Genomic DNA, 22,865 nt, shown 5'->3' on the forward strand with positions numbered 1-22,865 from the left:
AAGGCGCAATAAATCTTCCTTTACCATCTTACCAATTTCACGGGCGGCGAAGATTGCTGTCGTCGTTAACAGATAAGCCTAAAACACGACGGTATTACTTAAGATGACAGATTTTATTGCCATCTCGTTTTCATTTTTATGACACACAAATTTATTGCAGGGGCAATCCTTAATTCTATTTTTTATGATCACAATTGCTCGAAGTTTACTTGTAAAACATTTTTGGGCTCTAATGTAAAGTAATCTTAGTAAATCCTCTTTTTTCTGCTCCAATGCGCAAACTTCTTTCATACCTGAAAAGTGTGCTATGTCCAGCTTTACCGGGACGTTAATAGACTAGTATTATTATAATTCATTCCGTTTTATGATCATAAATGTTTTTATTAACATAATCTTTCAGAAATGTCGCGTGTGGCATTACAAGTTTAGGCTTTAGTATAAACAAAATATAAAAAACGACCAACAGAAGATGTACAAGAGTGCTATGAAATATTACGTCAACTGAATTTACGTGGACTTGTTCACATTTAAACCAAACCATCGTACTAAGCTCCTTACCTGGTTTAGAAGCCGAGAAGTCGCGTAACTACAAACTTTACTTACACAACCAAACTTAAACAATTGTGGAGTTCATATTGTTGAGTGACGTAACTTAATATGTTTTTAATTAATGTAAGGCTAGGAACAATAGTTAAAACAATTTGACTGCACGGACTGCGTGGTGAAAGTAGGTACGTTCAGCCCACAGTGACGTATCGTGGGTTCAATCCTCGCATAGGATCAGTGACTTGAGCACAATTAAAACCCATGAGTTACTGTTGTGTTATTAGGTCTAGGGACCCTGGTTGGTACAGGGCCCGTATTCCACTATTAATAATTACCGATGAATGAAATGTATAGGACAATACGGCAATTGTACATAGCGGGGCCAGGAAGGTATCTTACGATTAATTTTTTCAGCGTTTTTAGGTAATGATAGTTACTTGTAATACGCAAAAGTGGTTAAATAGACATTAATGGACTGGTCTGGTTATCACTGCTCTGATTTTCGTAGCAAAAAACCATTAAAATAAGTGGCTACTGGATAACGTAACTTTCCAATTATCATTCTCCGTTCACGTCATCCTAATGCCAAAGAAAACAGAAGAATAAGTAGTAAACAGTAAATGTACATATATATTTGTAACAAAAAATAGTAGTAACGAAAGAAAAATCTATTTTTGTACGTCTTTAGTTTCCCAATTAATTCTTGTCGCACTTGACCCTGCTTTTGGCTGATCATTACTTTGTACTGGGAAAAAACCGTAATAATAACTGATTAAAAGATACAGTAAAATAGTTAAAAATAATTATTAATAATATTAAAAGTAATTAAAATACAAATATAATTATATCGACATAGTGCAAAACTGATAAAAGGCTCTAAACTAAATTAATCTAAAATTAATATTAGTATTTACGTTGTTTCGATGACGGTATCTCGGGGATGGGCACAGGAGGGGGTCGAGGTGCGACACACAGTTCAAGCCGAAAACTTTTCAATTCCATCCCTGTTGGCATGTCCTGATGATACGGAACGTCCCGAAACTTGCCCGCAATCAAACGTGCAAGTTTCAGTACAGCCTGAAACAAAAAGATTACGATGACTTGTCACAATTACCTCAATAGATTATCCCCACGAAAATATGAAAACTTGCAACGTGAGTTCTTGCTATCAGTCTTGTCAAGGTGTTAAGCGACTTTTTAGCTCGCTCCCCTAAACTCAAGCACCTCCAAAATATATAACTTACTCCAAACTATCATCTTTGGAATTTTATTCGTGAAACCCATAGCTCAAATTCCCCCAATTTCGTGTCATTGGACCAGGATTGTTTTATTTCACGACAGCATCATAAACAACACTTTCTAAAATTACTTACAGAACGAGTAGGTAACGGTAGAGCTGGGCGGGCGTATATTGGTGCCAAAGATAATATCACAGCAAGCGGCACAAACATCTTTAAAATATTAAAGGGCATAGCAGCCAATAGTAACTCTGAAATAAAAAATCGAAATCAATAAAATTCTTTCCGATAAAAGATTATTAAATTAGTTTACTCACCAGGATACAAACGACAAGGATATTTGGCTGCAGTACAAAAAATAGGCTTTACGCCTGGATAAAAATCTTCAGTCAGTTCCCAGACTTTTAAAATTCGTCCGTCTTTTGGTCCTTCCACATACAACATGACAGTATCGCCTGTATCTAATCCGAATCCAGTCAACAAACACTCTGTGTTACCCGTTAGCATAACGGATTCGTTTATTTGTGTAATCAGTCGTAAAATGGTCATTATTGCTTCTTGATTGCTTATGAGACAAAATAATCTAGAATATCGCTGATGGACATTTTGGGGCTTACAACCAACCAGTCCTAGCGACACTTCTAAAGTCATCTGTGCTTGTAAGATATTGCCCGGTTGTATAAACAATTCCGGAAAAACCTGAGCTCTTACTGCATTTATGTCATTGGTACAAATCCCTTCACGTTCTAATTTTACGTATGATTGTTTCGGGGGATATAATGGATATTCTCCACAAGCGGACCCATTTATTTTTGATAATGCTTTAGCGTCAATCTTCGCTATTGCAATAAGAACGTCTGTATCCTGATTAGGTAAAGGAGGTGGCACAGACATACCAAAATCACGATCTCTGTTTTCATAACCGAAAAAGTTTGGTTTATTATATAATGGGGGTGGTGTTCTAATTCCACGTACCTAGAATGCATATAAATTAAATTCAAGTTGTTATTATCTGATCAATATTTTGATGGAAGGAAATATTTTTTTCGGCATTAACTTGTTACCTCAAAGTTGCTTACGTGCCAAGAAGGTAAGTTAACAAACAACAAAGCACATCGTACATGGTGTATTGTGCATGCTGAATGTTCGTGAAGCCTCCTGTGACACTAAGATTACATTCCCTACTGTAGGTCGTTTTTAAGTTTTTTTTTATTACTAAAATACTACCCAGTTCACATTTTATCGGATAAGTTTTTTCATTGATGGCGTATACTGTTATATGTACGACTTCATCCACGACACAGCTAAAATTATCGGTTGGATAGGTATGCGTTAAACGGACGTAAAGAAGAAACCATGAGTGAAGTGTTTGTTTGCCTAGTATGTAGTTGTGTACCTCAATCTCAAACGGATCATCAGTAAATAAAGCCATGACATCCGACGCTATAATAACCGGCATTGGTATTGAATGATGATCGTGAAAGTTCATTTCTGTTTTGGGCGGTGATATAGGTATATGTTCAGAGCTATGTTCTTCATCACTCAATGTCCACCTCGTGTAAAGATGAGTTATTCTGCAAAAAGATTCATATTAAATATATCAATGTCGTTTTAAATCAGTTACATCAGATTATTTGTCACTGTTTTTATTACTATTCACACACTTAATCAAAATACAATGGCATTTTTTTTTGCTCTCGTAATATGATTATCTATCTAAAGTTGTCGATGCGTGGTTTTGTTTTCCCAAGTTGGAGGTTCCATCCGAAGACAGGCAAAATACAGAATGATGTGGCTTTTTCCAAAAAATGGAAACTTGAATTCCAAATCTGTGATCGCCGTTATGCCCGCAGTAAGCAAGCGTGATGATATTGCTTAAACCTTCCCTATATGGGAAAAGGCCAGTTCCCAGCTGTGGGTCATTAATAGGTTGATATTATTAATGTTAGATAAACAATAAAATATGTTTCACCCGTTTTTCTTGAAATTTTCTACTGGAAAATCTGAGAGAAGTCCAACGTTGACAAAAAAAACTGGCAGATCATCTTGAGCTGGCACATTGGTGCTACTTATCAGAGCTATAACTTCTCCTTGATCTGCAGGCCTATCTCCATAGAGTTCAAATGGAGTTATTCGTCCAATACCTTAAAAAATATTTTTTTTTATAATAATATATTATTTCTTGAATACGGAATTGCCTCACTCGTTACAAACGGTTTTTCTCGTGATTCACGAATGCTTGTATGTAATGAGTCTGGGTGTGATTTGCATGTGACTTGAATGTTTGTGAAACCTCCCGTGACACGAGGATTCCTATCCGGTGTACGGGAGTCGTTTTTACTGATAAATCGAACTAACTGTTTGTATTCTTCCGATCTTTACGATTGTCGGTTTTCTATTAATTAATATCCTTCATGAGGTACTTATAATCGATTGCGTAGTTCGATCTTAACAAACTTATGTCAAATGTTTTGGAGTAGGGTTTCCATCACATCAAACCTCGGATTTTTCGAATCGTATATGTATGTACATAGGTACACTTACCTCTTTCTGAGGATCTTGTAAGGGTAAATATTATTAGAAGTACTTATGGACCTCAAGTTCGACCACTCAAAATAAATAAATTGGTTCGAGATTTCCAATTATATTAGGATTTATGGGGCTCAACAAAAATATTGAGTATAGGTACAATTTGATGCGTTATTTATTTCAATGTAAACGAAAAAATTGTATTACTCTAGTGTCATGAGCAAAAAGAAACCAGATTACTCTCGCGCTATTTTGATACAATATTAGTTATTTTATAATAGGCAACAATATCTAGTATTAACTTATATTATAAAGATGAACATAAAACAAGTAATTTCTTCACGGATGATGCATTTCGGTGACTATGAAATAAGGAAGTATAACTAAGACTACGTTTTTTGCAAAAATGTCGTATTGATTTCATATTTACCAGCTAGCAGTGTATCCCCGGATAACTTAATTTCGTATTTAAGTTTCTGGGCTTCCTGAAGTTTTTTCTTATCTCTTAATTTTGATTCGCTTTTAGTTTTATGTTTCTCTTCAATTTCATGCGCGTGTGCTTCGTCTCTTTCTGCGCGATGCAAAACTGCATCCCGTACGTGGTATAGTGCTGCATCTTGGTGTCTAATTTCTATAGAAAGGGACAAAAATACAAGTTTAAATACACGAGAAAGGCTACTTTCACGCCTTACTACTTAACTGAGATCTGCGGTGTTTTGTCCCGGTACTTTCAAATGGAAATGACATTTTTCAACCGTAAAATTTAATTAAGGTAAGACAGACTTTACTCTGCTAGCGTTAGGTGAATAAATCTAGAATTATTTGCAATTTCAACGCCACGCCATGGGACTGCGTAATGTGAATAAACATGAATAAAACCTGTTTTGCATGTTATATGCTAAAATCTCAGAGTACAATTCAACCAGCTGTTGGTCTTAGCGTGTCTTAGTCTATACCTGCAACTGGATATGGCGTGTCAAACAGTAGATCTGCATACATCATTGGTATGTGATAGACGACGCATCTCCAAATCAATTCTGTGATAAACTCGTGCGAAGTCTTGTCGTCCGGTTCCAAAACAGGAGCGAATTGCCGACGTTGCCCAAACGTCAGAGAAGGAAGAAATACATCAGTGGATCTGTCGGTTTTCGCACTAGGTCGTAGAGAACAAGGAAAATACAGTTAGTAAACGCAAGGAAATATGTTCGTGGTGATGGATAGCAATGTCCTAAAAAAGGTAGCAGCAGGCTCGGACTGGAAGCGGTAGGCGTAGGGCCAGGTGTTATTTGTGACATGGGGGGAAGTCTATGTTCAGCGGGGACCATGATACGCTGAACTGATAACTTGAAGCTCAGGATATGTTTGCTAGTAGGTACTTCGGTTGACTGATAATCAAAACTAAACTTTTAAAGGTTGTGAGGACTATCAACCTGGTTACTGCATCGATACGTATATTTAATATAAGTATGTATTTACTGGGCACTAAGGGTCAGTAATCCTGCATGTGGAGTCACAGTGGCAACGTAGTGTCGTAAGTCAGTCACTCGTACAGGAAACCAATGTCGTATCGAGAAAGCTAACCATCTTCTTTCCAAAAATTGCCAAGTTCGAACCCAACCATAGTTGGTTCCAAAATACACCTGTGTAAACAACAATATTTAGTATAAAAAAAGAATTAAGGGCGGTTTACAGACACACTAGAATGCCAACATCAGCCACACGCAAATAAAAAGATTAGATACCTTGGCTGTATGTGGCCATATCAGAATATCTATATCGAAACTTTGTCCGGGATAAAGCTGATAGTTTATTTTGAATCCAGTGAGAACAGGTCCCAGCTCCAGCCAACCCTCATTACAATCATGCCAAACTTCGATACCAACAACTTCAACTACAAAAGTCACTGTAAAAGAACTTCTACAAAACCTGGACAAGTCTACAATTGGGATTTTCGGTACTTTTTCACCTTTACTCATCGTAAATAATTAATATACTTAATTCTTAATAATTATTTTGTATAAACAACCCTATCTGATTTGTGACATTGTCATATTGTTTATTTTTTTTGCGTACATAATATGACAGTACAATTGCAGTGATAATTAATGGCCTCTTAGGGCGGCAAACACTAACCTCCATTATATTATTACTATTATTAGAGGTCAATGTCGGTTAAAGAAACAATAGAGTCAGTCTGTGGCTGAACCACCTTTTAATAAAATTAATAATCTTATTATGTAAGTAGATACGTCTGTTTTGTTCAGCTTAGCCTTCTTGCAAGGAAAACCGAGCGCCTGCCCTGGTATTTATTGCAAAAAGGCAAGTCTAGTATCCATAGCGGAAAGGCGTAGGTACTTACATAAATTGTGTGCCAATTTAACACCCACAATCTATCTTAATGGGTACTACGCAATGTCCGTTCTAAGGTTGTCACTGTCTCAAGGTAGATTGCAAATGCAAAATGGGTATTTGATTGAAGAAATCTAAGGAGTACGTTAGATAGATTAACACATAATAACAGGTACCTTAGGTACCTACGTATTTTTTATCGTGCTAAATTAAAATTATGAGGATACCTACAATAAGTTTAAATCATAAGTGACGTCACTTATCAGTGTTGTCTTCTGCCGACAAATGACGTTATAAGCACCACTTCCATGTTTCAATATCTTATTACTCTTCCTAAATTCTTTTGATTGAGTAAAAAATAAAATATTCAATATTTATTGAAATCTAACGGACTGATCAGATTAATTTGCCGAACACCATATTCTTTCTAAGCTTGAGCCAGTGATATTAAAAATCTTTAATCCCCTGGTTATTGAATATTTAAATAGGTAAGTGACTGTTATTAGTGTACCTAGTAACCTATAACTTAACCCCTAACATGTTCAGTCAGAAAATAGCAAACGCAAAGACCGTTTTACCCTGCGATTAAATTGTTCAAGGAATCAACTAATAAATTGTTAAAAAAAGAAATGTTTTAATGATATCAAGTTGGTCATAAACCCTTGCGGAGTATTGACCTTGCTAGACAGACAGGTACCTATTTTTATTTTTTTTACCAACCTTTAGGAACAGCGTCATGCGAATCAAATGACGTAAAATAATTATAAATACATACCAATACCGACATTATATAAATACGTAATTTACAATATTTCTTCAGACAATTATCGTTGTTCGTACTAACGAACACACCTGTACGACTATCTAGTCTAGTTTTTAATTTAGCCTCGAGTGAATGTCTCGCTCACAGAAAATATACTAGGTCTGTGCAGATTCTTGAACAATTCTAGAAGCACAGTTTTTTTCTATATGCAAAATTAAATATTTACCTAACTTTTTTGTAAAATTTTCTAATAGGCAATTTTATTTTGACATAAATTCGAGGTTATGTGAAGCTAAACGTCAAACCAAAGAAGACATTCATTACCGGTGTTTATTTATTTATCAATTTCACACAAACACGAAAATGTGGTCTTACAAATTGAGCAGAAGTGTTTTAAATGGGACTAGGTATGTATATTACATGTTATTTCATTCTTTCTTAGTTAAAGTAAAGAAAATTGTGTGTCTTTCCAGAATTATTTTTGCACTTCATTGAAATTTGTAATTATTACAGAAATAGTGGAATAAAAAAGCTAGTTTGGTGTTCGACACAGTCATCTGCACCAGTAGCAGACACGAAGCGTCTTACACATTCTACTATCGATACTTCAGATGTGGAACTATTTTCTAAACAAATGAAGGATTGGTGGACTCCTGACGGACCAATGGCCTTGTTACATACATTTAATTTATTAAGGTAGGTAAAAAAAATAACTTCAGTTCATTTGTACACTTATGATATTATACTGTGATTGGTTAAAATCAAATTTGTTGGATTGCAACTTAATAGAAGTATAAAAAAAAACCTACCATTAAAACTCTTGACTCTTCACCGCACTTCCATAGGCATTGCCTTTTTACACCAGAGGTTGGCTGAGAAACTTAGTGAGATTGAGTCTACCTTGGGTGAATAAAGCTTTATTATTAAAAAAATATTATTCAAAAGCAAACTTAAAAACGTAACTCATTAATCTGAAGAGCAAGCACCCTGTGCTTTAAACTTTTTGTCTAAATTTTTTTACGGGTAGTATAAACTCTCAATCAGATACATGCACCACAAAAAGAGTATTTATTTATAAAACTATTGTCTATATTTCCAGAGTTCCATTTGTAAGAGATGGTCTAGTCAATACTTCACAAAGAGATTTGTACCCACTAAAAGATAAAAAGATTTTAGATGTTGGCTGTGGAGGTGGAATACTCTCTGAGGTAACATATTTTATATGGATGTTAAGTCAACTAGTTTCTGTCTTAAAATTATAAACAAATTCCTGACTTATGAGAGTCAAACAAACTATTTATTATTTATCTTAATATATACATTTGGGAAATAATTTGTCAACATTACGGCTTCTTCAATTAGTAACCGATAATAACTGGATTGTCTAATAAGACAAGCTTCACCTCTTAAAATGACTGCTGTAAATCTGTAAAGTAGCTGTCATGCTTCCACAATAATTTGTCTCAGAAAATGTGGTAGCGCCTCATAGATGCCAGAATTTTTTTAAATAAAACTTTAGTTGGCTTATGTGTGAAACTTATATATCATTATTTATTTCAGAGTTTAGCAAGACTTGGTGCTAGTGTCACAGGTATTGATGCAAGCAAGGATTTAATAGCCCTAGCTCAGGAGCACAGAAATGTAGACCCTAAAATAGCGAATAACAAACCTGATTATATAAATTGCACCATAGAGGTAAATATGTTTAAACTTAATCTTTGAATAATTCTGCAGATAATGGTTCAGTTTCGAATGGATTTCCATCATAAGTTATCATTGACGAATAGAAAGACATAGTATTTTAAGGAATTGAGTTTTTTCATTGGAATTTGTATTTAATAAACGTTCCAGGTCATAATTACCAAACATGTTCCATTCATTGTACTGATTGTACATATAAAAAGTGGTATGTGTGCATCATTTTGATATTTGAAGGCTGATTATTATTATACATCAATCAATGAGTCAAATGATATGACATTTTTCTGTTACTATTACTTGTATTTTGTTGTTCATTTTCATTTAAATCTATAACTTGCCAATCCCTCATTCAGTTTACAACTCTTAAAATATATTTCTAGTACAATCTGCTTGTTAAAAAAAAAACAAATTTTTGCTAAGGTCTTGTTCTCACACACTCAAGTACAATGCAAATAATAATTTAGAGAATGGCTTTTTATAGCAGCTATATTTATGCAAATAAAATATAAGTGGTCCATGTCAGTCCTAATGATAAAAAAAACACACACATTATTCAGAAAAGTTGTTGTAGGTATTCAAAAGTGTTGGTGAACAATAAAAATGACGTACAAACTTAGATAAGCCCAGAAAAAACTAAATTTTTGGCAGTTGTGCAAAAATTCTAATTTCATGTCTTATTTATTTCAGGACCACGCGAAGTCGGTAGCCAACCACTATGACGCCGTCGTCGCCTCTGAAGTGATAGAACACGTTAACAACCAAGAGCTATTTGTTAAGTCATGCATACACGCTTTAAAACCAGGTGGACGGATATTTATTACAACGCCTAACAGAACTAAGATGTCACAATTCTTTGTAATATTTCTTAGCGAAAATGTATTTAATTTTATACCTAAAGGAGCACATCAGTATGAGAAATTCATTACGCCTAACGAACTCACTTTTATATTAGAGAGAAGTAAGTATGAAGACTCATTTTATTAATTTCATTGATTTTTTTTTACATTTAGAACACACTATATTATTTCTAAACCAGCAGGTTATTAATTATTTGAACCGTGTATCTTTGTTTAATCTTTAAATTCTATAAAACTCTGTCACTTAACCAATGTTTACTCTATTTTTGTGAATTACATCTCCCTGTCCAAATTATTTCTATTATTCGTCATTCAAGTCACATGCACAAGACTCAGGAGAACCATTCATCTATCACACTAATACTTGTTCTACCCGGGTATCGAACCCGCTACACGTCGCACAAAGTGGGCTTGGCGTGGTGCCCCTCAACTGCTTGGTTATCTGGCTAGTGTATAATCGTTTATTGTATTGTCATAATATTTTTGTATTTTTTAGTAACTTATGTTATTGCATGGGACCCTTTATAGGCGACCCTAACTCCCACGTGACCAATTTTTTATTATTTTCAACATGTTTTAAAACTATTTACTTCTTTTTCAGATGATTGCCACGTGGAATTAACTTACGGTATTCTTTACAATCCTGTATCTCGCAAATGGGACTTCTCTACGTACCAACATCTCCAGTACGCTATCCAAGCTGTAAAATTAAGTTAATTTGGTTCACCAATAAAACGTAACAAGTATCTACATTTTGAATAGGGTCAAAATGAATCAAAAACTTGCTGAAAATGTTGATAAAAAAGACAAAGGACTAAATAAGAACTATTTTGTTGGTTGTTAATTTATACCTGTATGAACAGTATTTCGGTTCACATTTTGAAGAATAAAGCTCGAATGTCATAAATAGTTTTATTTTTTTAAAGCAATATACTTACATAAAACTCATGCGAAAAGAAATATGTAGCAAATGGAGTGTTAAACAGAGAAGGGGTAGATGTAATTAAAAAACTAGTGCAATACATTTATTTTTAATGCGAATAGGTATTTATAATAATATGTACTTACTTAACTACTTATAAATTTTATGAAAACCAAGAAAATATAGTTTTTTTTCAAATGTTATAAAACTTTTTATTTCGTTACTTTTTTAACTGACCTCAATGAAATAATTAATTCCTGGATCTATGCTGTCTCTATTTATCTATAGTGTAGTAAGTGGTCAAATTTTTGACAGTTTGAAGAAACCGAAGAATACAAAATTGCAAACGTAAAAATGCTATAACGTGATGAAAGAAATTAATTTATTAGTTTTTAAGCAGAGTTATAGTGATATGTACCATCATGTCACTGACTAAACTCTTGAAAGCGCCGATAAAATTATTTAGGAAGGAAGTCATAACGTTCCTTGTCATACGTCGGTATGACTTGAGCGGTAAGTACAGTTACTTGTAGGTATTAAACTTGTATAGTATTAGGATATCTTAGAACTTACCTCTATATTTCAAACCTTCTGCAACTATAAAAGTGAGATGCCGCTCTACTTCGTTTATATCGTGGTCTCGCTTCCACACCAACAGTTTTTCTTTCAGAGGTAGTGGTAGAAAGTGCATTACTTACGGAGTTAATTTCCTATACCGACCGACTGAATAGTAATTTACCTTAATTACCGCGATTATAACAGCATAGCCTTGTATGAAACACGTTGAAAAGTTTCCTAAATGGTAATATTTAGGTACCTCTAATTTGATTGCCAAGACAATTAGCAATGTAGTGAGTCTATTCCGATCACTAACATGCTTGTTGCAATTTATCGTTTACTAAAGCAGACTAGATAACTATTATCTACAGCAAGTTATAATAATCTTCGCAAATTATTTTTTTAGTATTTGAAGATAGACTCCGATACATAGCTGTAAAGCCATCCGCGTCCATGTCAGTTCTAAGGCAAAAAGTATGGCACATACTCGACTTGCCAGACTATTGTGAAGAAATAATCGTTCTTAAATCAAATTCTGACACTGTGGTACCATTGGCTGAGCTGCGGCACGGCAATGATCCACATCATCCATTCATACTTGAAGTATGGTTGCCCGGGAAGCGGAAACCATGTAAGATCTTCGTTTCAGTTTATACCTTTATATCCTTCTACTGCTCTCTGTAGTAAGACTAGTAAGTATATAGATGACGAGTGCAGAGTTTTACACTATTTACAAATTGTCGCCATGTCTCAAAATTTTAAAGGTACTTAGACCAAAATTTATATTCCAAAATTAATATAAACTTAATATTTGCTTGGTAAGGTATTCACCTATCTAGATTTAATGAAACCAAAAAATATTGGAAAAGCATAACATTCTAAAATTATATTTATTTTTCTTTTAACAGCATCAACGTTTATACACAATAAACTATTAACTATCGGCAATGGGGAAGACCGGATACCGAGTTGTAACACAGGTTCTTCTACTAACACGATATGCGACGGCAATCTAGAAGCTGAGGGCGACATCTATGGAAACTGCTTTTGTAAGTTTCTTAACAATTTACCGAGGGTTTAGGGTTAACAATTCTGTATGGAGACGTTTACACGCCCATTCTGCCGACAGAAGCGTTTCAGCGGAGATATAATGACGTTATGACGGCTATTCTCATTCCTACGACGCCCTACGCTGAATAAGTACGACCAAAAGCGTTTAGCGAACGCGAATGGAGCTGAATAAGTGTGCATAGACCTTAAAATTGTCATCAGATACTAGGCTCCATCAAATTGATTTCGTATCTAATCTAGACTAGTAACTTATCTATTAATACATACTGTATAAGTAGATACAGACTTACCTATTCGAAAATATATTGTGTTGTGAACATCGCAGAAGTAAAATATTGTTGCAACGTTGAAAGTCTTACCTGATTTCGTCCTTGTATGTCAAATGAAAGTAAAATGATTCTTAGTGAGCCAGCAAGACATTAAATATTTATGCGCTTTCCAACAAACTATCCGCTAATTATCATATTGGAAAGGGCCTTAACATTCAACACACTTTGCACAAACGTCTGTTTATGATACATAGTACTTGCTGCAAGAACTCATAAAGTAGATTGAGAAGTTTGTTAACAATCTTGGCAAATAACTTTTTTAGTTTTTTTTTTTCTAGCACTACCCTGTCGACCCGTCCGTTGAAATTGTATCAACTATAAAAATATTTAAACTGTACAAAAAAATATGATTTTTGCTGTTATTATAGATACGGAGCTCTTAATGTGCGAGAGCAAGTTACCAACAATAATTTCAATTTTTCAGCCCAATCTACGTTATCTAATGAAACCCTGGCTATGAACAAACTCCACGTGTCTCAACACCAAAAACCTGCAACCACATTTATAACTGACTTCAGAAAGTGGGATAATAAACTCAGCGGTAAGAAGAGTCGCGAGAATTTCGCCGATATTCTGATAAGAATACAAAATGATTTGAACATGTTAGGTAATAAACTCGACAGTTTATTAATGAAAGTGGAGAAAACATATTCTTAGTTCGTGGATGGATATTCGACAAAATCTTTTGTCAATCAACCTGTTAAGTCAAAAGAGAAATGCGAGCAAAGCTACGAATATCGTACTTACTTTAAATTATTACGAGAGAATGTTGTGTTGTAAAGACTTGGCTTAATGATGTCTTTCAAATGGTTCTGCAGTCATGGGTTGACTTAACAATTAAAAAGTGCGTTTTCAATTTGTTTTCTTCCTTTTCTCCTCCCAGGACCCAGACTTACTCCTCTTTAATCCCTAATATACAAGGTACACATACTAAAAATATAAGGATGCATCAAAATTATCAAAACATGCTTCCAAACTTGACAGTTGAACGAAACGCTCGTTTCCAGACTTCATACGTCAAAACAAGAATATTTGTATTTGAATACTCTTTCATAAGTCCAAGGCCTACAATGAAACTAATTTTCTAATAAATAAAATACGTATATTTTAAAAATAGAGTTTAACAACCTTTTTATTATACATGGTATTTGATTATTATTTACAATTGTCAGTTTTACATAGGTTATGTACAAATACCTGTTCATTCGAGGTACTATTTGGACTAGTGTATCTAAACATATGCTATCGGTAATATGATGAATGTCATTCTATTTAGGTAGTCACAATATAAGGCCATTAAATTGTCTAGTCGGGTATCAAAGCATATTTTTTTCGTGCCTACCTATTATCGAAATCCTTTTCTTCATTTAAATATACTTTGATGAACATACATTTCAAAGAATAAAAAATCTAAGCAAATGAAACAAGCTCATTCAATTAAAACACATAGGACTAGTAAAAGTCGTTGGTGTAAATATAAAACTAAGACATTGATGGGATTCTAGCGTCTATAAAAAGGCACAACATGAGGTTCAATATTATATACCTGTAGACTTGTGCAGAATTAATTTAAGTTTATTATGCTTTCATTCATTGTGTCGTCTGTTCTTCTATTTCATATCTTCCAGCAACAGCGGACTATACAAAACGTAAGTTTCTCGTCTTAGTCGCAATTTATGTAAGTTAGTTTGTCTCTGGTCTAAAAATTCTCGACTCTGTCAAATATTCTGTTCCTAATGCAATCTTAACGATAAATAATAACGTATATATTTTAATTTCAACGTAAAAAGTAAGAAAGCTAATTGTCTAAATATTTAAGAAGGTACAACATAGCCTAAGCTTCTTGTGACTATTTTCAGACTTGCAACCCCTTTACCATTTCAATAAATAAATAAATTTTACTATTTCAATGAAAATTTAAAATGTAAATTTAAATAGAAACTATACATATATAACAGTACTAATGACCATCTGAACTTCAACTTTAATAATGACTTCTTCAATATCGAGGTGGAATTCTGAAACAAAAAAAATACTTAGATAATTTGTTTTTACTAGACAATAATATTGGATTTTACGTTTTTTAACCTTTAGAAGTGATAGAATTAATTAATTCAGATTAAGTAATAGCAAAAATAAGCAAAATTTTCTGCTTTTGAGAGTGTTGTAAATAAATTTTTCACATTAACGAACTAAAGAATATTAGTGACCTTCAATGAGATAAAACGAATATCAATGAATATTAAAAAAAAAATCAATGCCAATGCCTTTAACATGATCAGAATATTAAAAGAAAATACTTACGCTGTATTCAAGGTTGTATACACTTTGAACACAACACTGGCTCATGACCACAAAGCCGCACATACGGTCTTGCATTCCGAGCGCGTACTCTATGCTACGGATAAGATCGTTCGTTTTGAGAACAAGCAAACACTGCCTGTCTACATGCTCCAGACATTGTGTAACATAGTGCAAAATGTTTGGTAACTCATTTTGGAATGTTGATTTCTGAAAAGAGAAATTTAGTTATAGTTTCACGATAAAAGATATATTGGATCAATTATCTACACCGGACACCTGGGGAATTGATCCATTTTAGACCATAATAAATTATTTCAACAAAAATTTGCTCTAAAAGTCATACACATAATATATTAGCTAGAAACTTACTAGGCTGTATGAAAAAGTCTTTACTCTAAAATAGCTGCTAATTCAGGTCAAATAAAAAAAAAACCGCAAAATCTCACCTAAAGTTCTGAGTAACTACCATAAAAATAAAACATACTGACGAAATTCAAACAAATAAGTGTAGATTTCACATTTTGGAAAATAGGTAGTTTCAAAATTAACGCAATGTCTATAATTTGGAATGTCAATAATTTGCGGTGGATTTTAAGTAACTTTCCTACGGTGTACAGTTTGTATAAGTAATGTTGAAGTTGTTGTCGCTCTTACCACCGCTTCTACGCACGATTTATTCCTATAACGTACATATAACTGTCGGATAATCCCGGGAAAATATGAGAAGAAGAATTTTTTTATTTATTTTTCGGCGTGAAAGCCAAGTCGAGGGCACAGAGCGTGGAGAAATACCGGACTTTCACCGACAAAAAAGACCCCGGCCCCTTCTACTGTATAAGCGATAATCTCGTGATCGCTCGAGCATGTGTGACTGTCTGAAAGAGTACTTGCCTCATCTGACGTCGGTCTTGTCCGACCAATGCCTTTCATTATTGAATCCCAGGGCCGTCCCGTCACCATGCACGCAAATAATCCGTAAAGTTCCTTGCGTATTCCCAACTCTTCCGCATGCTCTTTCATCTGTTCCCTGTTTCGATCAATTATTGATAGCCACAGCTTCGAATAATGGTACCTAAATTTATCTGACAATTGCTGAAAAACAAATCCTAGTGTGATTAAATTGAAGCAAACTTAAATGAAAAGAAAATATTTTTTGTATTAGTGTAATGGAAGCATTTCCTTAAAAAAGTATGGAGTACCTGCCTTTCAATTATTATAAAAACAATCGAAAACAGTTATCAACTCCCATATTGAGTACTTATCTACAACTTACAGCATACAAACCGTGGTCCAGCAAGTAGACTGTGACATCTTTGTCCTTAGGATCCTTCTTTACAAGGATATTACCCGGGTGTGGATCACTATGCACAAATCCACTGATGAAGATCATGTGGGAGTAAAGATCGCCAAGCTTCTTACATAAATCAAATCTGTTGATTTTGTGTTCCTAAAATGGAATAATAGTAATAATTTATTAAATTGATATTATTTTTCTTATAAATAAGTTTCTGCTGTTACATTTAACATCTCACAATAATTTTTACATCTCATATATTTTTTGTACCAATTTGTATGGTGGTATGCAAGAAGCATACACTGTGCGGGATGCTAACAACCTCAGCTTGTTAGAGAAAGATAGAGGAAAAACTTGCAGATGATTAGTCATAATTTAGATTTAATAATGAGCAGTTATTAAGTAAATGAATAACCATCTCTAATTATGTATAAGCAACAACTAATTATGTTGTGAAATATCAAACTACTTTACTTACATCAATATATTTTACATCATTAACTTGCCCTCCATTCACATACTCCATCACCAGAACCCTCTCAGTACTGTATTCCCAGAAAATCTTTGGTACCTTCAACCACTTGTAATTACTAAATAAACTAGATACTCTCTCAGCATTACGACCTTCTTGTATAAAGTCCAACTCTTTAGCAATGTTCCTCTTAGTCTCATCAATTAGCCATTGCATTTCAAAATCAGGGAATATTTTTGACATAGTATTGATTATAAACTCCATCCATTTAAGGTCAATTTTCACATTATCCCTGACAAAGTAGTGCTGCACCTTAACTGCTACTTCAGTGCCATCTTTCAACTTGGCCTTGTGTACTTGTGCTAATGACGCAGTCCCAAGGGGTTCAGGCTCAAATTCTTCAAACAACTCTTTTGGCTAGAAAAATATAAATGTGAAATTGTTGTGTAATACTGCTATAATGACTTCTGTATGTATTAAAAAAACTGAAAAACCTAGAAATCTCGGTGATACAGTAATTTTTACATTGTTACATTAATAATATAAATCATCATACTCACATCCTTCTTCAGGTCTTCTTTCATAACTTTATACAATTCATCTAAAGTATTACGCGGCGCATCCTTATGCAAAATACGCATAGTAGTCACGTATTCGTTCGGCAATAAGTAGTCCAACGCTCCGACATGCTGTCCGACTTTGATATACACACCTTTGTTGGCTTTACATAGCTCAAGCAATTTCGCCGCCCCAATTTGATGAGCTTGACTCTTGACCTCCAAATATTCTTTTGAGGTTCTATCCCATTCCTTGCTGTATAGCATGCTCTTGTATGTCCTCCCAATCTCCACAGCAGTGCATGCTGTTCTTGTAAGTCTGACGATCGCCAAGGAGTCGTAATCACCATCATGAAGTTTGACAGCAGTAACGGAACCTCCGATGGCTACACTTCCGTACAGCCCGTACTTAACCACGCGTGATACCTTTCTAGAGAACATTTTGGATAGCTTCTCTCAACTATGTAATAGTCACATATTACTGTTTAGATCATTATTTTCTACGTAACAGCACTCTACGGCGCATGCAAATAGAACGTGAACAACCAACCAATGTCATTATCACTACTGCCAAACTGACGTTGACAACTTGAATGACACCAGAGACGACCAACATGAGAGCGCTATATAAATAACCTTCTAAGTAAATAACAATAATTACAGTGCTGAGTACAAGAAACCTGTCTTTATTTTTTTTATTATAGCATGTGATAAAAGGCAAATGGAGTTACGTTTGAATGCCAGGCCACAAAACATCTTACACAACTATAATTACATAAGAAATATATTGCAGAATAATATAATTAATTAATGCGATAATTAAATTCATTGATTGTAAATTGTAAAATACATGAAGACACATATTCTTAATATTAAATTGGTAAATTAATATATTGCAATAACAAATTAATGCACAGGCAACGCTTGTATTCGTCGTGAGTTACATTAAACAGAGATCATGTAATGCTTGTTCATAATATTTTAACATATTTCGGCAGGAATTATAAAATTAGCGACTGATTGGGAGTTGTGAACCTAAAACGGCTATTCTATCTATATTCCTGCGAAATAAATTACTTGCTAGGTACATTTTTGTGTATAATTGTGACATTTTTATCCATGTTTCAAGTTATATCATTCAAATTAATATTAAATTTGTTGAGTACTTCGCTTGTCGCGTCATTTTTAGCTACAACTCCCGAGAAAATATTGTTATTAGGTTTAATAAAACAATGCAAAATAATATTTTATATATTGATCTATCTATCACTCTGCCGCCGCGGCTAACGCCAACGTCTTATTTATAAGCAAAGCCGTAAAACTTTCGACTAGCTATTAACACCATCTGTTGTCATTAAATGCTGTTCTCTATCCGGTTTGAAAAGAACGTCTTGATAGATTATAAAATAATGTAAAAAGGAGCGGGTAAAACATCATCCTTCATTCTCAAAGGGCTCTACTACACACTTATATATCAAGAATAGATTTACTTGTAGGAATATTGACCTTGTAGCTGGCCGAGACGATCGTCGGACGAGCTCGATTTCCTTTCGCAAAGCTGGACGTTTTTAGCCATAGACAGAGTCAATTGGAGCGAGGAAAGGGAGGCCTTTTATTTAATTATTTGTTAACTGTGTCTTACGAGTGAAGGAACGCGGAAAATTGTGGGAACTAAAATATTTCAATACTAAAATAATTATGCATTGGCAAAGATACTAGCGACACACCCGCGGGACTTCGGGAATCTACTTTATCACATGAATACACACTTCAACAACAGATTCTTGAAATCTTAAAGGCGAGGCTAAGCCGAGAGGTTGCCCTACAGTGGAATACTAATGGTTAACAATAAACAAAATAAATAATTGTAACATGAAATTATTATAAGTACATAATATTCTGCTGTTTCTATTTTATGTTTAATACATAAATGCAGTTTATCAAATGCTCATATTTAAATATAAAGAAGCTGTAGTACATTTATTTTAATAAATTTTGATACTGAAACCTGGTACAATATTTTTGCTAAGCTTTCTATTTATTTTCTTAATTTGATCAGCATTTTTTTGGTGTTACAACACTATCGACGCGCCATCTTTCTTTCGCGTCACTGTTCCGCTTCCGTTGACAGATTCTTTCAGATCAAAACCTCCGAATATGAAGGCTAAGGGAGAGGTAAGTTTCGATAATTTGCATGGTTTTAGTGAAAAATAGTGCATAAATATGATTTATTCTTATTACGAACACAAAATCAGTGACTGACCTATATAAAACAGTGAGTTGAAAGTGATATTGTCGGTACGATAGCCGTACACGTTGTCGGTGCATTTGGTTTTCAATATCTCAACGCTCTTTTGTTAAACACGCAAGATGTAATGTACACATTTTGTACACAAACTCATTTATATTTAATATCAAATTTATTATGTTGATAAATACATAAAAGTATGATGGATGTGGCTCGTCCACTATGAAGTGTTTTTAGGTTATGTCATGTTGTGATGCTGTTTGTTCATACTGCATGTGTCTAGTTAATAATGTCAGGAAATTCACAGAATGTGTCCCTCCTGTGTCCTTAATTACCAATTTATGTCAACGATATTCCATCACAAACATGCTTATTATTTCTTCTATAATTGAAAAATGTTTGGGTAATAATTCAAAGTCTTAAATATAGATCTCTTGCTTTTTGCAGTTGAAGGAATATGAGGTCATTGGCCGCAAGCTCCCTTCGGAGAGCGAGCCTAAGCCGCCTCTATACAAAATGAGGATTTTCTCCCCGGACCAAATTGTGGCCAAGTCCCGTTTCTGGTACTTCTTGCGTCAGCTGAAGAAGTTCAAGAAGACTACTGGTGAAATAGTCTCCATTAAGGTTAGTAACTATTACCGTATGTTCATGCCGCAGCAATTTGTTATTGATTTGTGCGGTACAAATACTCATGTAAAAATGAATGTAGCACTGATACTGCAAAACTATGGTTGTACTATTTTATTTTAAAATTGATAATTTTAAACCTTAGAAATTACTTCAATGTTTCTCCTCGTTTAACTCATCAGTTGGTATACCAACTATGCTATCAAAGTCTTTTGTGCTTGAATCTTACCATTGCTTCTATAAGAAGTTTTTATAACATTCTTTTAGTGGAGTGTGTAACTTTAAATGGATTTATTTTACGATTAACTGCTCCAATCTGATTAGCGAGATTAAATTCAAGGAGAGCTGGCACTGCCCTTATTATTTTGGTTTTTTTTCGTCATAATGAAAACTTTTTTAAACATTCTGAATTAAATAGTAGAAATTATTTTTGCATAAACTAATCCAGACTTCTACTTCCATGTAATGAGGTTTCTTCAATCTGTAATGAAAAACAAACTATATTAAATATTAGTTTTCACTATCATTCCGCCTACTTTCCTTACCATATCGTAGCAATAACTAATAAATGAAATGTATCATTTTCAGGAAATCCCAGAGAAGAGCCCGGTGAAGATCAAGAACTTCGGCATCTGGCTGCGTTACGAGTCTCGCTCTGGTGTACACAACATGTACCGCGAGTACCGCGACCTCAGCGTCGGTGGCGCCGTCACTCAGTGCTACCGCGACATGGGAGCCAGGCACAGAGCCCGTGCACACTCCATCCAGGTATGTTATCAATTTAAATCTTTATCTTCCAGCAACCACACAATTTGGGTTCTAGCAAGCATTCTGGAAGTTTAGGTCAACTGGATAACCAATCTATGTTGTTGGTTAATTGTTAATGTATTTTTTGTTATTTTAGCAATCTGTAATAGCCACTTCATTTGCAGCCATTTATTGTAAACAAATCAATTGCTAACCATGTCTTCATAAAGACCTACAATTTGTGGGTATTTAGGAAACCATTTTCTAGATACATTCTTGACTTATTTGTACAGCTGTGAGTCATAAACGTATTCTATTTTAAATGTTCACCAGGTCTATTACTTTTTGTTTGTGCAACATAGTGCTGTTGAAGGGATTTTTTTTTCAAAATATATGTCAATAACTTTAAATTTAAATAAGTAAGGTAGTACAAGGTTTTGCAGACTAGATTGACGGTAGCAGATAATTCAACATCTTGATGTTAATTTCTAATTAGATGCCTTAATAAAAAATAGTAAATTAATAAATGTATTTTCACAGATCATCAAAGTGGAAGTTATCAAGGCCTCAGCGTGCCGCCGGCCACAGGTGAAACAGTTCCACAACAGCAACATCAGATTCCCGCTGCCCAAGCGCGTGCACCACCACAAACGCCTCAACACCTTCGCATACAAGAGGCCCAGCACCTACTTCCTCTAATTTTATTATGTATGCAACAATAATAATAAAATCCGCATCCTGATGTGGGAACAAATTTTTGTTTTTTTATTTTGTATCCGTCTGTGTTGTGTTACAGAACTAACATAGAACCAGGCTAAAATAAATTATTAACTTTTTGTAGGAAATTAGAAAAGTACGTATTCATTATCAGTCAATGTTATCAGTGAAAGTTAACGTAAAGCAACTTTCGATGTTTTAAGAACGAACCTTAGAAATCCGCATTCTTCACGCGAACGCGACGTTAGACGAGTCTGCATTTCTAAAAAATACTAAGATAAATGAAACAAATACCACTATTTCATCTTGATCATGCTTGTATTCGTTATAGAAAGTGTTAAAACGGAACCTGCTCGGCTCCGCTATCTGTCCGTCTGTCGCAAAGCTGTATCTCATGACGCTATACAACAAATAAAATATTGAGGTTATAGGCAGCGATGGGTACGACGATCATAAATAATAATATAATGGATGTCTAATTGTTATTTATAACTACTCCCACTCAAAGGAACTTAATTATCCTAGTGTTGCGGAAGATACATAACCACAACAATTCAGTTAAGTTCGTGGGTCATACATATACTTGTCCTACGCTGGGCTCAAACCATACGACGTGTATACTGAGTTTGGCATATTTTAGCGTGTTCGGAACCCTGAGTCTTATTCTGTCTTAAATACTTATTCATTGATAGTATATAGGTATTTTAGTTTGACGCTTTTAAGTAAAGACAGCAGTGAGTATTTTTTTTACGTAGACGAGTAATAAGTTAAATACCTATTGAATTTCAATAAAAAACAACCCATACAAAATCATTGCAACCACGGACTGAGTGCGGCGTTTCCACACCAGCGACGTGCGAGGATGTGTTTGTAAAGAACTAATAGAATCGCTGCATTTACCTGGCCTCGGTCAGCACAGCTCTGGTGGTAAGGGCTCAGCGGACTTCCTCACACGACACATTTCTATCACACATCTCTACGCAGCCTTTATTAAGCATTATTGATCATATTTTTGGCATATTATACCATCAATGAT

At 34.4% G+C, this 22,865-nt stretch overlaps 5 protein-coding genes across 5 annotated transcripts; 3 read left to right on the forward strand and 2 right to left on the reverse strand.

Moving 5' to 3' along the window:
* Positions 1-403: 403 nt before the first annotated feature.
* On the reverse strand, positions 404-6,382 carry LOC113497926. The gene is made up of 10 exons (XM_026877740.1): positions 6,056-6,382; positions 5,790-5,953; positions 5,270-5,466; positions 4,744-4,944; positions 3,757-3,928; positions 3,181-3,358; positions 2,102-2,759; positions 1,920-2,035; positions 1,461-1,623; positions 404-1,291 (listed from the first exon to the last, which is right to left on the reverse strand). Exons 1-10 carry the CDS (start codon positions 6,287-6,289, stop codon positions 1,215-1,217), a joined length of 2,160 nt encoding a protein of 719 aa, XP_026733541.1. The 5' UTR covers positions 6,290-6,382; the 3' UTR covers positions 404-1,214.
* A 1,312-nt stretch (positions 6,383-7,694) lies between these two features.
* LOC113497927 (ubiquinone biosynthesis O-methyltransferase, mitochondrial) lies at positions 7,695-10,968 on the forward strand. Its single transcript, XM_026877741.1, has 6 exons — positions 7,695-7,832; positions 7,939-8,121; positions 8,525-8,633; positions 8,986-9,120; positions 9,814-10,084; positions 10,585-10,968. Exons 1-6 carry the CDS (start codon positions 7,789-7,791, stop codon positions 10,698-10,700), a joined length of 858 nt encoding a protein of 285 aa, XP_026733542.1. The 5' UTR covers positions 7,695-7,788; the 3' UTR covers positions 10,701-10,968.
* A 201-nt stretch (positions 10,969-11,169) lies between these two features.
* LOC113497929 lies at positions 11,170-13,719 on the forward strand. The gene is made up of 4 exons (XM_026877744.1): positions 11,170-11,418; positions 11,870-12,094; positions 12,372-12,512; positions 13,288-13,719. Exons 1-4 carry the CDS (start codon positions 11,328-11,330, stop codon positions 13,518-13,520), a joined length of 690 nt encoding a protein of 229 aa, XP_026733545.1. The 5' UTR covers positions 11,170-11,327; the 3' UTR covers positions 13,521-13,719.
* A 249-nt stretch (positions 13,720-13,968) lies between these two features.
* Positions 13,969-18,078, reverse strand: LOC113497928 (uncharacterized aarF domain-containing protein kinase 1). The gene is made up of 6 exons (XM_026877742.1): positions 17,494-18,078; positions 16,940-17,350; positions 16,441-16,614; positions 16,059-16,259; positions 15,168-15,374; positions 13,969-14,881 (listed from the first exon to the last, which is right to left on the reverse strand). Exons 1-6 carry the CDS (start codon positions 17,929-17,931, stop codon positions 14,765-14,767), a joined length of 1,548 nt encoding a protein of 515 aa, XP_026733543.1. The 5' UTR covers positions 17,932-18,078; the 3' UTR covers positions 13,969-14,764.
* A 1,484-nt stretch (positions 18,079-19,562) lies between these two features.
* Positions 19,563-21,866, forward strand: LOC113498267 (60S ribosomal protein L18a). Its single transcript, XM_026878219.1, has 4 exons — positions 19,563-19,665; positions 20,186-20,362; positions 20,954-21,133; positions 21,653-21,866. The coding sequence occupies exons 1-4, from the start codon at positions 19,648-19,650 to the stop codon at positions 21,809-21,811; spliced, it is 534 nt and encodes a 177-aa protein (XP_026734020.1). The 5' UTR covers positions 19,563-19,647; the 3' UTR covers positions 21,812-21,866.
* Positions 21,867-22,865: the final 999 nt, after the last annotated feature.

Source organism: Trichoplusia ni, chromosome 10 (assembly GCF_003590095.1).
Source record: "Trichoplusia ni isolate ovarian cell line Hi5 chromosome 10, tn1, whole genome shotgun sequence".
NCBI lineage: Eukaryota > Metazoa > Arthropoda > Insecta > Lepidoptera > Noctuidae > Trichoplusia > Trichoplusia ni.

Coding starts and splice junctions, on each gene's coding strand:
- LOC113497926 (XM_026877740.1), bottom strand. CDS start 6,289: ATGAGTAAAGGTGAAAAAGTACCGAAAATCCCAATTGTAGACTTGTCC. Junction 3,929..4,743: donor CGGGGATACACTGCTAGCTG/GTAAATATGAAA, acceptor ATATTTTTTAAG/GTATTGGACGAATAACTCCA. Junction 1,292..1,460: donor GATACCGTCATCGAAACAAC/GTAAATACTAAT, acceptor GTTTTTTCCCAG/TACAAAGTAATGATCAGCCA.
- LOC113498267 (XM_026878219.1), top strand. Junction 20,363..20,953: donor GTGAAATAGTCTCCATTAAG/GTTAGTAACTAT, acceptor TATCATTTTCAG/GAAATCCCAGAGAAGAGCCC. Junction 21,134..21,652: donor CCCGTGCACACTCCATCCAG/GTATGTTATCAA, acceptor GTATTTTCACAG/ATCATCAAAGTGGAAGTTAT.
- LOC113497927 (XM_026877741.1), top strand. CDS start 7,789: ATGTGGTCTTACAAATTGAGCAGAAGTGTTTTAAATGGGACTAG. Junction 8,634..8,985: donor GAGGTGGAATACTCTCTGAG/GTAACATATTTT, acceptor TATTTATTTCAG/AGTTTAGCAAGACTTGGTGC. Junction 10,085..10,584: donor CACTTTTATATTAGAGAGAA/GTAAGTATGAAG, acceptor CTTCTTTTTCAG/ATGATTGCCACGTGGAATTA.
- LOC113497929 (XM_026877744.1), top strand. CDS start 11,328: ATGTCACTGACTAAACTCTTGAAAGCGCCGATAAAATTATTTAGGAAG. Junction 11,419..11,869: donor ACGTCGGTATGACTTGAGCG/GTAAGTACAGTT, acceptor TTATTTTTTTAG/TATTTGAAGATAGACTCCGA. Junction 12,095..12,371: donor GCCCGGGAAGCGGAAACCAT/GTAAGATCTTCG, acceptor TTCTTTTAACAG/CATCAACGTTTATACACAAT.
- LOC113497928 (XM_026877742.1), bottom strand. CDS start 17,931: ATGTTCTCTAGAAAGGTATCACGCGTGGTTAAGTACGGGCTGTACGGA. Junction 16,260..16,440: donor TGGACCACGGTTTGTATGCT/GTAAGTTGTAGA, acceptor TTTGTTTTTCAG/CAATTGTCAGATAAATTTAG. Junction 15,375..16,058: donor CAAGACCGACGTCAGATGAG/GCAAGTACTCTT, acceptor TTCTCTTTTCAG/AAATCAACATTCCAAAATGA.